Source organism: Ranitomeya imitator, chromosome 5 (genome assembly GCF_032444005.1).
Source record: "Ranitomeya imitator isolate aRanImi1 chromosome 5, aRanImi1.pri, whole genome shotgun sequence".
Classification (NCBI taxonomy): domain Eukaryota; kingdom Metazoa; phylum Chordata; class Amphibia; order Anura; family Dendrobatidae; genus Ranitomeya; species Ranitomeya imitator.
In genome coordinates, this window is record NC_091286.1 from 403,173,187 (window position 1) to 403,188,790 (window position 15,604).

Here is a 15,604-nt window from a genome sequence, read left to right on the forward strand (position 1 = left end):
GATTTTACTGTACACTGCACTGAATTGCCGGCTTTTCTATAGAACACCGCTGCGTATTTCTCGCAAGTCACATGCATGGTCCGTGTGTAATCCGTGATTTTCTCTCCCCCATACTTTCATTGGCGTATTTTTTGTGCAATACGCTGACAAACGCAGCATGCTGCGATTTTCTACGCCCATAATATACCGTACATTATGGATGCGTAAATATACGGCAGATAGGAGCTGCCCCATAGAGAATCATTGGGCCATGTGCAATGCGTATTTTCTGGACGTATTATCTGCGCTCATACGTCCGTAAAACTTGCTAGTGTGACGCCAGCCTAAGATGCGCCAATTCTGGAGCTTTGCCCGGTTCTTCCCACTGCCCTGTAGCATTGGCATATGGGGTAATGAGGGGTTAATGTCACCTTCCTATTGTAAGGTGACATTAAGCCGGCTTAGTAATGTAGAGGCATCAATAAGACACCTTTCCATTACTAATCGTATAGTTGTGAAAAGGTTAATAAAACACACACATATTAAGAAAAAAGTATTTTAATGTAATAAAACAATAACTAAAGTTTTGCCATCTTTATTAGTCTGCCATTCCAAGCAAAGCCATCTATATCCTGTAAAAAATGTCAAAATGACTGACTGTATGCTGGACAGGTATGGGTATATTGTTGGATTTTTATTTTGACATTTTGTACAGGAGATCGAGGGCTTCGCTTGGAAGTGGGAAGAAGTGGGCAAAGCTCCAGAATTGGCACATCTAATAGATGCACTTTTTCTGGACAGCTGTGTGCTGCCTTTTTTAGGCTGTGGAGCCCATATCCATGGCCCCTTGCCAGCCTGAGAATAGCAGCCCGCACCTGTGAGTTTTATCTGGTTGGTTAATAAACTAGGGTGGACCCCATGTCAGTTTTTTCTTTCATTCATTCTCCCCTGCTCGCGAGCAAGGGAGAAGGGATGACAGCCGGCTTCAGCACCACACGCAGAGGAACATCGCTTACTGTAGTGCTGCTTCCCCGGCGGCCGTCTGTGTGGTACTGATGCAGCACACGGGCAGCACACGGTTGCCACATGTGTGCCGCACAAAGTACATACACGGACACTGATATCTCCGATACCGTGTTTAACGGTACCAGAAATATCAGGACGTGTGAAACCTGCCTAAAACAGTCTTGGTCGAAAGTGTTGATACTCTTAAAATTATTGCAGAAAATGAAGTATTTCTCCCAGAAAATTATTGCAATTACATGTGTTTTTATACACAAGTTTATTTCCTTTGTGTTTATTGGAACAACACAAAAGATGAGAAAAAAGGGCAATTTGGACATAATTTCACACAACTTTGTTAAAGATAAAAAGGGGACAAGTTAACTCAATCTTTGTAGTGTGTGTCTGTGTGTGCTACACTAAGCACAGAGACCAGAAAGAGAAGAGAACTGAGGACTTGAGAACCAAAATTGTTGAACAACATCAACAATCTCCTTTCAAATAATTTTTATTAAGCATTTTGAAATTTAATATTGTGTTTTGTAGATAATCATATATTCAACTTTCAAGGAAATAAGGGTGGGGAGAGGGCGGGAGGTGAGGGAAGTGGGAATGGGAAAAGGGTAAGAGAAAAATTGTGGACATGCTGTCCAGTCATAACAGAATTTGATTAATTATTAACAATTATTAACAGGTTAACATATATTACCTTCACAGGTATACATTAATTGTCACCTTTCCTTTTAATGTGGTAAGTTGGGATATACCTCAACCCATTTCTTTCATTTCCTATCATATTTCTTATAATAGTTGTTTGCTATTGCAAAGTTTTCTTCATATGCTTTATGTAGGTTAATTTGGTCTATGATTTCAGTAAAGGCTGGTAAAATTGGATTTTTCCAATGGAATGCTATAATTTGTTTAACCACTAAACAAATGTGGATTATAATAGGTCTCACATTTGTGTCAATGCTTTCCCATTGTAAAGACAACAAGGCCATTGCTGGGGTAACTATGATGTTATCTTTTAATATTTTGTTGATTAGTTTTGTGGCCTGTCTCCATAAGGGTTTCACCTTTGGACACTTCCAAAACATATGTAGCAAACTTCCGTATTCTCCACATTCTCTCCAGCACAGGGGAGACCCTCCCGATGGCAGGTGGGAGAGGCAAGCCGGAGTGAAGTACCACCTTGTGATGATTTTAAAATATGCTTCTTGTAGTGTCATGCAAATATTTGATGCATAGGTGAAATGGATCGCGTTTTCCCACTGTTCTGGAGTAAATGTCGTGTTCAAATCATTTTCCCATTTATTCATGTAAGATAACTTGTCAAATTTTGTGTCGTTGTTGAACCACCGATAAATTTGCTTATTACTCCAAAATAAGTAATGTTTGGGGTTTTTTAATAAATTAGTAGTAGCTTCGGAGATTTTTGTTTTTTTAATGATAAAATTTTGGGCTTGTTCTTTCAGTGTCATATAAGGAAAAAAGGCTGAGGAGGGAATGTTAAATTTTTCTTTCAAGGAGCTGAAACTGATAAATTTAACCCCATCATAAATATCGCTTAATTTTAGGATCCCTTTTTCTCGCCACATGGGAGAGGGGTCAGCGTTTTGGGTAAGCGTAATAATATCTATAGGGGTATTGTAGAGTAGAATTTTCTTGTTGGATCCTCTTTTCCTTTTAGAAAGTTTGTCCCATGCATATATAATGGAAGAGAAAATAGGGTGTTTAACGTGAATATTGTTGGTTCTGTTTAGAATATGGTTGAAGACTAATTCTTTGGGAGGTTTATTATGATTGTAGGTAATTTCTAGATCAAGCCAATTTGGATAGTCCTCTTGCATGAACCAATATTGGCTTTGTTTGATAAGGTTTGATAAGTATAAGGCGGTTATATTGGGTAGGCCTATACCCCCAAATTCTTTGCACTTATATAATATGTTTGTGGGTATTCGGGCCCTTTTTTTATTCCAGATGAACAAATTAATTGTGGATTGTATACTGGTTAGATAAGATGTGTTGACTTTTAGGGGGAGTGTTCTTAGCATATAAGAGATTTTTGGGATGATAAAAATTTTGATAACCAATATTCTACCCCACCATGATAGGTCTTTTGTACCAAAGAAATTAAGGTCATTGTTAATTGTCTCTAAGAGTTTGTCCAGATTTTTCTTCATTATTGCCTCAAGGTTTTTTGAGATGATCGTGCCTAGATATTCTAAGTCCCCCTCTGACCAGCTTAGTGAAGATATATTCTCAATTTTCTTTGTTTCTAAGTCGCTCAAATAAAATGGCAAGATTTTTTATTTATTTTCGTTAATCTTAAAAAAGGAAATATTTGAGAACGTTTTAAGGGTTTTTTGCAGTTCTGTGATTGATTTGTAAGGATCAGTCAGGGTAAATATCAGGTCATCGGCAAAAAGGCCAATCTTATACTGACGTGTTTGTGTTTTCAAACCTTTTATGTTATTGTTTTGTCTGATCGATTGCGCCAATGGTTCCATTGACAGTATAAAAAGAAGTGGAGAAAGGGGGCAACCTTGTACCATTTGATATGTCAAATAGTGCAGAAGAATAATTGTTAGTATATATTCTGGCTTTTGGCCTACAGTAAAGTGCCATGATGCTGTTAATATATTTTTCATTAAAACCAAATTTACTTAGAACTGATGTTAGATAGAGCCAATTTAAGCGGTCAAAAGCCTTTTCGGCATCTAAAGTTATAATTACCGTTGGCAATTTAGAGGAGTGTATCAGTTTGATTGAATTAATCAGTCTTCTAGTGCCATCTGTCGCTTGACGACCTTTGATAAAACCGATCTGATCCCCATTTATCAATGATGGTAGGTAGGATTTGAGCCTATTCGCTATTAATTTGGAGTATATCTTCAAATCTGCATTTATGAGGGAAATTGGTCTGGAATTATTTACAAGAGTCAGGTTGGAATTGTGTTTGGGGATCAATATTATTGTGGATTCTAACATTTCTTCTGGGAAATTTCCTGAGGAACTAGCTATATTAAAGATTTTTTGTAAGTGTGGGGAAAGTATTTTGGTGAAGGATTTGTAGTATTCATTCCCGAAACCGTCCGGGCCTGGTGATTTAAAATCTTTGAGTTGAAGAATGGTCTTTTCAATTTCTTCTTGGGAGAATGGGGAAGTTAGGTTTTCTAAATCGTCATGGGTCAGTTTGGGGAGTTCAATTGTGGACAAGAATTTTTCAATGTCAGAGGTATTGGGTTTTGGGGTAGAAGTTTGTGACTGTAAATTGTATAATTTATTATAAAAATCAGCGAAGGAATTAGCTATGTCTTGAGGATGAGATACCGTTATTCCATTTTGGTTCTTTATTTTGTTGATCCTATTTGATTGTCTAGTCTTTTTCAATCTATTAACCATGTATCGTGTTGGCTTATTTATTGAAGAGTATTGCTTCATTTTGGAGTTTTTGACCATGGTATGGTATGATGAAAATATGATTCTTTTGAGATCCTGCCTGAGTTTTAGTAAATCAATTTTGATTTGTGTAGAGGGGGAATTTAAATTTATTTGCTCGTTTTCCTTGTCTTTTATCTTATTTTGAAGGTCCTCAATCTGAGTCCTAAATTTTCTTTTCCTTTTGGCAGAGATCTGTATCATGGTACCTCTTATAACCGCCTTATGGGCACACCAATTTATGAATGGGGTTGTATCTGTAGGGGAGTTTTCTGTAAAATAATTTATTAATGATTTTTCTATTGGTAATCTATATTCAGGATGGTGTAACAGATTAGAGTCGCATTTCCATAATGAATTTTTGTTAATTGTGTGGCCTATTTGTACTTCAGCTGATACTGGAGAGTGGTCCGAGAAGGTTTTCCTTTCTATATTAATTCTATGGAACTTGGGAAGTGTAAAAATGTCTGATAAAATTAAGTCAATACGTGACGCTGATTGGTGAGGGTCAGAAAAATGGGAGAATTCGATTGATGTGGTGTTAAGACACCTAAAGATGTCAAATAATTCGTTATGATGGATCCAGTTGTCTAAATTGTTTGGTCTGTATCTATTTGGGGTGGAGGAGTCCATATTTGCGTTTGGGACCAGATTGAAATCTCCCAGCCAAATCATGGCACCTCTCTTAACTGACATGACTTTTTTATTTATTTTGTTCAGGAAATTTATTTGACCCGTATTGGGGGCGTAGATATTGATAATTGTGCATACCTGGTTGTTTAATGAACAAATAAGAATATGGAATCTACCTTTAACATCTTTGACCTCCTCTATGAATTCAAATGAAATTGTGCCTTTGATGATTGTGATTACTCCGGCTTTCTTTTTCACATTTTCAGACTTGTAAATATATGGGAAATTTTTATGTGAGAATTTTGGGTTGGCCTTGTCTTTGAATTTGGATTCCTGTATACAAATTATTTCAGCTTGACTTTTACTTATTTCTTTCCAAAGTGTATGTCTTTTGTGTGGACTATTAAGTCCTCTTACATTGTAGGATAGTAGTTTTAAACTCATTATGATCTAAATTATATGGAAGTGTATTTTGCAAACCTGTGAAGAAAATCTTAACAAACCTATAAGTGTTTAATACAAGTGGTAACAATAAATAATAAACTGGAGTGTCCACTTGAAGGGGTTCACTTCAGTGAACCTGACTTCACCTGTTGGGGGAAAAAGTCTGTTACTCGCTCCCGAGTATATTAAATACATAAACTCGTTACTAACAATAACAGATTAATAGAATAGTTAAACATCCTAGGGCAAGGTATAGCATTGTACCCGGGTGTTTTCCCATTTAGATCACTCAATATACAGGTCCTTCTCAAAAAATTAGCATATAGTGTTAAATTTCATTATTTACCATAATGTAATGATTACAATTAAACTTTCATATATTATAGATTCATTATCCACCAACTGAAATTTGTCAGGTCTTTTATTGTTTTAATACTGATGATTTTGGCATACAACTCCTGATAACCCAAAAAACCTGTCTCAATAAATTAGCATATCAAGAAAAGGTTCTCTAAACGACCTATTACCCTAATCTTCTGAATCAACTAATTAACTCTAAACACATGCAAAAGATACCTGAGGCTTTTATAAACTCCCTGCCTGGTTCATTACTCAAAACCCCCATCATGGGTAAGACTAGCGACCTGACAGATGTCAAGAAGGCCATCATTGACACCCTCAAGCAAGAGGGTAAGACCCAGAAAGAAATTTCTCAACAAATAGGCTGTTCCCAGAGTGCTGTATCAAGGCACCTCAATGGTAAGTCTGTTGGAAGGAAACAATGTGGCAGAAAACGCTGTACAACGAGAAGAGGAGACCGGACCCTGAGGAAGATTGTGGAGAAGGACCGATTCCAGACCTTGGGGAACCTGAGGAAGCAGTGGACTGAGTCTGGTGTGGAAACATCCAGAGCCACCGTGCACAGGCGTGTGCAGGAAATGGGCTACAGGTGCCGCATTCCCCAGGTAAAGCCACTTTTGAACCATAAACAGCGGCAGAGGCGCCTGACCTGGGCTACAGAGAAGCAGCACTGGACTGTTGCTAAGTGGTCCCAAGTACTTTTTTCTGATGAAAGCAAATTTTGCATGTCATTCGGAAATCAAGGTGCCAGAGTCTGGAGGAAGACTGGGGAGAAGGAAATGCCAAAATGCCTGAAGTCCAGTGTCAAGTACCCACAGTCAGTGATGGTGTGGGGTGCCATGTCAGCTGCTGGTGTTGGTCCACTGTGTTTCATCAAGGGCAGGGTCAATGCAGCTAGCTATCAGGAGATTTTGGAGCACTTCATGCTTCCATCGGCTGAAATGCTTTATGGAGATGAAGATTTCATTTTTCAGCACGACCTGGCACCTGCTCACAGTGCCAAAACCACTGGTAAATGGTTTACTGACCATGGTATTACTGTGCTCAATTGGCCTGCCAACTCTCCTGACCTGAACCCCATAGAGAATCTGTGGGATATTGTGAAGGGAAAGTTGAGAGACGCAAGACCCAACACTCTGGATGAGCTTAAGGCCGCTATTGAAGCATCCTGGGCCTCCATAACATCTCAGCAGTGTCACAGGCTGATTGCCTCCATGCCACGCCGCATTGAAGCAGTCATTTCTGCCAACGGATTCCCGACCAAGTATTGAGTGCATAACTGAACATTATTATTTGATGGTTTTTTTGTTTGTTATTAAAAAACACTTTTATTTGATTGGATGGGTGAAATATGCTAATTTATTGAGACAGGTTTTTTGGGTTATCAGGAGTTGTATGCCAAAATCATCAGTATTAAAACAATAAAAGACCTGACAAATTTCAGTTGGTGGATAATGAATCTATAATATATGAAAGTTTAATTGTAATCATTACATTATGGTAAATAATGAAATTTAACACTATATGCTAATTTTTTGAGAAGGACCTGTAAATATATCAAAACCCTTTCATGTCTTGCTGTCAGAATCAGGGTGAACTTTGTGTCGTGAATATAATGGGATATTGATGGATTTTAAGAAGTCCCTGCCTTCCTCTGGGGAGTTTAGGGCGATAACATTGCCTCTGTAATTTACTAATAATTTTAGCGGGAATCCCCACTTATAAGAGATCTCATTGTCTCTGAGAGGTATGGTGATATTCTGGAAAGCTTTCCTCCCTTCGATCGTATCTCTGGAGAGATCGGCATATAATTTGAGTTTTTCAAATGGCTCAGGGAAGTTTTTATTTTCTTTAAAGTAATTTTGAATTTTTTCTTTTGTTTTGAAAAAGTGGATTCTCATTAATGTGTCTCTAGGTAGATCTTTAGGAATAGTGGGCGGTTTTCGCAACCTGTAGATTCTGTCTATTTCTAGTTCTTGATCAGTCAGGGTAGGGATTATTTTTCTGAATAACTTCTTGGTGTACTCTTCCAATTTATTTGGGCCTATATTCTCAGGAATCCCCCTAATTTTGATGTTATTTCTCCGATTCCGGTCTTCCAGATCTGCTACCTTAAGCTTTAGCTTATGCATCTCTCTGATGATGTCGTTATTTACTTTGGATATATTATCTGGCCTCTCCTCTTATCTTTTTAATTCTATCTTCAAATTTGTCCATCCTATTGCTGAGGAGGGAAAATGATTCTTTGAACATTTTATTTTGCTTATCAAACCTTTCGTTCATGCTGTTTTCAAACTTATCCATTTTTTCTGTCAAATTAGACAGAAGTTTCCCAACAGAATTCAAATCCTTGAGTATTGTCGGGGTTTGGATTACTTTATTTTGGTTTTGGCTTGGAGGGGCTTGTATTAGGAGAGAATATCCCTGAGACCTCGTCAGATGAATCATTAGGAGTGGTGTATTTCTCTCCTATAGCCCCTGGAGTTTTCCTCTTTAAAGATGTAGATGAGTCCATCTCTACAAAAGTGTTTGGGAGGTTCTTTTTTACTCTGTTTGAATTGGGGAGTTTATCATAGTCTAATTCCTCATCATCTTTTAATGGAGACCTGGATCTATTGGGACTTATTGTGGTTATTAAGTCCTTTGATGGATTGCGCCCAGAACCTTTGTACCTTTGGGGTTTTTGAGGTATAGATGAGGCCATGTTTAAGAATTGGGGTTTAGACGAGTTCTTGCTCATTGTTATCCCCAAGCAATAGCCTGATTTGCAGAGAGTGTCTACTTAGGACGGTCTCAGAATAAAGATTAAAGATTTTCCACAAATAGTAGCCCCAAGCAAAGCTGGAATTGTAGACAATGTCCTCTATGTTGATCTCAGGTTAATCCTGGTGAGGCTGGCCCTGGTGTATAAAAAATCCCCACAAAGTGGTCTCAAACAGCAAAAGGGGAGCAACTATGGAAATACCCCTGTGAGTGTGATAATAGAAATCATCTGAATATAAACAAGCAATTAGCTGTGTCAACAGGTGGCGTATATAGTTTCACAGTAATTACAGAAGAATATGCTTAGATAATACCTAGCACCTGAGAATTAAAAAGTGCAGATTAAATCACTGGGGCATACAAATAGATTTTTCCTAACAAAGCATGCTTATATAACACTTTGTGTTTGTTAGTTAAAGGGTGCAGGTTAATTCCCCAAAACAAACAAATATCTTTCAAGAACTGATTGTTCTCCTAGAGACATGTGCTAATAAGGAAGGAATCAGGGTAGAAATAAAACTCTCCAAATAATATGACTGGATTTAGGACTTCCCAGTCAGCTTCACTAAAATAGCCAGTTACCTGGATTAGATCCTGCCAGAGACTGATATAGTAGGCTATAGCTCTTTTGCTTTGTGAGCCCGGCAGGGCTCCTAGCTGTTTCAACAACAGTTTATGCTGCACTGGAGTCTTCCTGTCGCTCCTGCAAGAGATGGCTATCTGTGTGGTTCCACCGTTGTCCTGCACAGGAGCCGTCGGTCGTCGCTGTCTTCCCCGCTGGACCGCCGGTTTATTTTCGTTTCCAGCAGGGGGCCGGAACTTACCGCTGTTTGAGTCCGGTGGTGCTTGGATACGGAGCCTGCGATGTGTTGACCAGCGCAGATCTTCTTCTTTGCTGTCGCTGGTGTACTCTGGTCTCTCAAGCCTTCTGATCTGTCGCCGTCCACCAATAAAATGGCAGCCGTCTTTTCCCGCCTTTTGTTCCAAGGTCTGGGGGAGTGTCAGCGTCGGCTTCTGTGTGGAGCTGATATCACGTCACTGCTCCGGGTCTTCCCCGATGCTTCTGGATCGCTTTCTTCTGTCTCCGTCTTTCAATCCGGGGAGGCTTAGCACTTTATGCTAATGAGCACAGGGCGGTATATCCCCAGGCAATAGGGGAGGGAGCAGCAGCTGTGCAGAGACGGCTCCATAGTGTGTGCCTGTAGCTGTCACTTCCCTCCTCCTCACTACCAAAGCCAAAGAGGGAGTTTATAATAAAATCTGATGTTTTTTACCTCAGGTCCTTTGGCTTATTAGCTGAGCCGCTTGTTAGAAGGTATTAGCTTCCTGAGGCTGGATTACCTCAACCCTGTAGTTTGAAGGCCCAAACTTTTCTAGGGCTGATTTCTAAAATTTATGTGGTAAAATTAAAATAATTTTCGGATCATAGTGACCCAGATGAGGCACTGGATAAGATCCAACCAAGGATTTGACAATAAAAACGTTTTTTAGGCGATTTTGGTTGATTATAGAGGATTTTCCTCAGGAGCTCCAGCACCGCACAACCTACGCCATAGCAGTCCAGGCCACGCCCCCCAACATCAACAATCTCAAGGTTACAAGTCCCATCTCCAGAGATCTTGATGTTCCTTTTTTTCACAGTGTGCAATATGATCAATAAGTTTACAACCCATGCACAGTAGTTAATCTCCTTAGACATGGACGGCAGAGAAAAACTGATGAGAGGTTGAGACACAGGATAGTCTGGATGGCGGATAAGCAGCCCCAATCAAGTTCCAAAGAAATTCAAGCTGTCCTGCAGGTTCAGGGTGCATCAGTGTCAGCACAAACTATCCATTTACATTTGAATGAAATGAAATGCTATAGCAGGAGACACAGGAGGACCCCACTGCTGACAAAGAGACATAACAAAGGTAGACTGCAGTTTCCCAAAATGTATGTAAGTCAAAATAGTTCTGGGAAAGCATCTTGTGGACAGATGAGACCAAGATAGAGCTTTTTGGTAAAGCATACCATTCTACTGTTTACTGAAAACGGAATGAGGCCTTTGGCACTGGGTGCTTTGACTGTGTGCAAGGGATCATGAAATCTGAAGATTACCGTAGGATTTTGGGTTGCAATGTAGTGCCCAGGGCACTGCATCCAAAGTTCTGCCAGTTCCGGATCGTCGGCACATATCCTAACAGACAATCAGTGAGCTCAGTGGCTTTAGACATATGTCCTGTTCAGACCCGCTGAGCTCACTGACTTACTGCTGCACTGCCACCGGTAGACCAGGGGAGGGTGAGTATAGTTAGTTTGTTTTTGTAGCAACTGCAGATAGGGGAGAAATGTACCGTAATTGAAAGTAGCCCCCCCCCCCGTTAATTAAAACACAAAGTAGCTTAAATTAAAACAGAAATGTACTCCAGCCAGAGATTAGAGTAGGTTTCTTACACTGGTGCATGGTTCCTGAAAGATACACCAAATTCATTAAGAGGAGCCCACCTATTAATGAATGTGACGTTTCTTACTACTGTGGGCTCTTCATCAAAACTGGCATACAAAAAGCCAGTCTTAACGAACAGATCCCGCAATGTTAAACATTTTCTTCAGAAAAAAAAAAAGAACTTGGTAGCAACAAACTTTATTTTGAAAATGAATAGAAATACGGGAACTGTAGAATTTGAACAGGAAGGAAGGCCGCATATGTTCTGTATCTTGGAGGAAAGAGATGAGAACTCCATCCACCTAGTTCTGAATGTGCTAATAACAGACATTGCCTAATACTTAATTACTATATTTCATCCTAATTCAGAGAATGCTACGTTTAACTCTAGCAGTGAGGCGGAGATGAAGACACAGCGGTTTTATCTCTCCTGTCTGAAAGAGCAGAAAATTGAGGAGCTGAAAGAAAAACCTCTCACTGACCTCATAAAGAAGGTGACATCCTAAGCTTTCACACTTATACACTGCGGGCCTTTTTTCTTTCCTTCTTTCTATAAAATCTAACATAACAGGACAGGTCTTATATGATTAGTGCTTTTACTGTCTTTAGTCTGCAACCTCAACTCTAATAGGTGTCAGAGCTGAGTACAGTAAATGCACATATCCCAAGGCCATGGCTACACTGTGACCAGCGGCTGTTGTAGGACTCCAATAACATCATGGAATTTTCCATGCCACACTCTAAACATAAATGAATGGTACTGGCACTAATAGTAGCCATCTAGCAAAGATTTAACAGTCATCTGTGTATGACAGGCCTAGCAAGAAGAAGTGGTCACCATTTCACTTGTGATCTGGTGTCAGTATTTGTCGTTCTGTCTATTAATTCAGAATTAGTGTAATGGCTGATCAATTTTGTGGGTGAAACAGTTGTTCCCCTGCAAAATCAAGAAATTATTAAATGAGCAATTTTAAAATTAAGGTTTCTGTCCACATTTGGCCTCCCCCAGAAGGGATACCCAATCCCTTTATGCAGCGGTGTTGGGTGCTTGTCTCGCTTATGTCACACATCAAGCAGACTTAAAGGGATTGTCCCATGAACAAAGAACATTTTAATTCATAGATATTGGAATGAAAATAAGTTTCACAACTGGACTTGTAAGAAAAGGTTTGTGCTGAGATAATGTGATAATCAGATAGTGATAATCAGATAAATGTGCCCCTGCTTTCTTGTCTGTAATATTCCTCAACCATAAAATACAAGTAACGGTAATTAAAAGTAAAGGCACTTTACCCCCCTTACGCCACCTGTAACTTCATTTATAGTCTTATTGGCTCCTGTCCAACACATTGTTTCAGTCAGTCACTTCTTAATATGGTGGATAGTTTTAAAGGGTTTTCTACAAGTTTTGAAAATTAGTACCAAGGGAACTCTACTTCAGTTGGAAAGGATGAACTCCTGTCCATCTGTCTTCTAAACTGTCTGCTGCAACTAATCTCTGACCTCAGCAGCAAATATGTGTAAAATAACATCCCACAATGACCAGACTACATATTACCTCCACATAGTGACCAAATAATACCACATACAGGGGACAAATACCACCACACCATAGCCAGACCAGATATTACTTCCACATAATGACTGAATAATACCACATACAGGGGATAAATCCCACCACACCATGACCAGGCCACATATTACCACCACATAGTGATGAATAATACCACACAAAAGGGACAAATTACATCACACCATGGCTGGACCACATATTACTAAAACATAGTGACAGGATAATACCACATACAAGGGACAAATACCACCACACCATGCTAAGACCACATATTACCACCATATATTGACCAAATAATACCACATACACACATACAAGTGAAAAATACCACCACACCATGACCAGACCAGATATTACCTCCCACATAGTGACCTAATAATACCACATACTAAAGACAAATACTGTCACACCATGACCAGACTACATATTGCCACAACATAGTGACTAAATACTACAATACGAATCATTAATTAAAAAAACCATAATACTGTAATGTCTCCCATCCTGGGCCCCTTCCTGTTATGTGCCCATTCTTGGCTTCTTTATGTAATAATTTACCTCACCCTGTGCCCCAATGTCCTCAATTCTGGTCCCCATTTGTTTCCCATATGTCCATATCATGGTCCCATATGATCTTCATTCTGAACCCCACATGTCTCCATCCTGGCCCCATTTGTCTCCATCCTGGTCTCATAGGTCTCCATCCTGGTCCCCATATGTTTCCATCCTGGTCCCCATATGTTTCCATCCTGGTCCCCATATGTCTCCATCCTGGTCCCCATATGTGTGCCCCCATATTGCGGTTTCTCCGTAAAAAAAATTCTTCTTACCTGGCCATGGTCCAGCAGCGTCCTCTTCCATCTTATGCGGTGCGGATGGGACGGTGCATGGCAGTGATGTCATACGCCGGAGATGTGCGCCTTGACATCAGCTGCTGGGCTCTGAATGGCTGGTGGCTGTTAACTATTGCAGTGCAGGAAGCTGGTGGCTTTCTGTACCTCAATACATTTAAACTAAACGTGTGTCTGAAGACGCACAATCAGTTGAAGACTGCGGGCCAGGGAACCAGATCAGGGCGATGCTTCTTGCCGGTTCAGGGAACCGGCTGCACTTTCCCTCCAAACTGGAGAGAACCAGCCGAATCACACCCCTGGTTCAAACCATGTTCCTTTACGGTCAGACACAGCCATTACAAAGTACACAGCAGGGACACATTTATAACATTATCTCAGTATACATAAGGACTATTATGTCTTGATAAAATGTATCAAATCCCAGTACCTTTTCCATATATTTGAAACATCAGATTTTATCACTGAATCATTTTCTGTCTGCCAACAACTAGTTTGCCATTTCACCTGTGAGCTGGTCTAAGTATTATGCACTTTGTCTATTAATTCAGAATAATTGTAATGGCCAAAACCAACTAGTTTGCCTTTCATTATACGTAAACGTCATAACGAATTATTCTGTATTTGTAAAGTCCACCGTTTGTTAATGTCTTGATCTCTTAAAGGTTGGTGGATGGAACATATCAGGTAATTGGCGGGGTGAAAATTTTATGGCAGTGCTGAAAACTGTCTCAGGGACGTACAGAGCGACCCCATTCTTCAGTGTCTTTGTAAGCGCAGACTCCAAGAGCTCAAACAGCAACATAATCCAGGTAAACACACTTGTCGGAATGGTAGGTGGGAATGATGCTGCATAAATGTTTGGCAGGCTGCACACTTTGCTGGTAATCTACCACAAATCAGTATCACCGCTGTTTGGTACAGCCATCACATATCCATACTACCAGAAGAGGATGTACAGAACTGGTGCTGTCTTGGAGTTGGTCACCAGTGTGGCCACTGATTGTCCGCAATGTTCCCATACCCGCTGGACAAGGTAGCAAGTAGACTGGCGGACCACATGGGCAGTGGCTGTAGAGGTGGGGAAGAATAATAGTGGTATTTATATATTGTTATATAGCATTTGCTGTTTATTTATTTGATCAAACACAAAATGAAGATTCCCCAGCTCTTGTTTTTTTTCCGCACATCAACGCTCTCATTCACCCAATGTACAGTAAACTGCAACATCTCTATTCACTTGCAATTCCATGCGAAGCAGATAAATGAGAGTGTCACTGTGCAGGGAAAAAGCCGAAGAGACAATGGTCCTTAAGTTCTTGAAATTGCAGGGGTCCAGGAGTCTTACAGGATGGGCACCCACTAAATATAATGATATTGTAGTAATATGCTGTAACATTATAAAGTATACTGTACATTTAAACCCAGTCAATCTATTATCCCTATTCCTTATTGAAGGGAAATGTTTATAAAAGCAGAAAAGTGGAGATTGGAATGAAAGGGATGAATTGATGATCTCTAGGAGAATCCATATGATGTCAGTATAGGACAGTGTAATTGTCAGGCTGAGATAATTACTAAGGTTATCTTTCTAAAACCACAGATGAAGGGAAAAGGTGTATGTTCAAGAGAGAAGAATGGAACAGCTGTTCAGTAGTAGGGAGAATGTAAGAATAGATGTTGGTAAAGTGTCAACATTTATGAAATTAAATGTTGTAGAAGTTGAAAGGGACTGTAGGAGAACAAAAATAGGAATGGTGGGGTAGAGAGGGACAGTGACAACATATGCAATAAAAAGCTTCATGAAGAATGAACAATGACAATAATAGTATTAAGGCTTTACAATATTCAATGGTAAATGTATTGCACATCAAACACCTCTTTCTTCTCCAGGTAGATCAATCTGGACTCTTTCTTCCATCAAGAGACTATTATCTAAATAGGACAGCTAATGGGAAGGTCAGTCACCATGTTAGATGCTGCTTGTGCCTTTAGACCAAACATATTCTCCATTGATATCAGCATACTGAGCATATATTTGCTTGATATTATATGGGTATTTCATGTTATACCAGTTTTATTACTTTGTGCTCAGTAGGTGTTTAATGGAGAAATTGTTAGAGACCTGTA

General features: G+C 39.7%; 1 protein-coding gene across 2 annotated transcripts in view; it reads left to right on the forward strand.

Annotated features, from left to right (window-relative positions):
• ECE2 (endothelin converting enzyme 2) overlaps positions 1-15,604 on the forward strand; it is a 149,048-nt gene that overhangs the window by 81,471 nt on the left and 51,973 nt on the right. For both annotated transcript variants that reach the window (XM_069726950.1, XM_069726949.1), the window contains exons 5-7: positions 11,420-11,544; positions 14,140-14,286; positions 15,368-15,433. In XM_069726950.1, the coding sequence (XP_069583051.1) occupies positions 11,420-11,544; positions 14,140-14,286; positions 15,368-15,433 (338 nt within the window). The remainder of the gene's footprint in view (positions 1-11,419; positions 11,545-14,139; positions 14,287-15,367; positions 15,434-15,604) is intronic.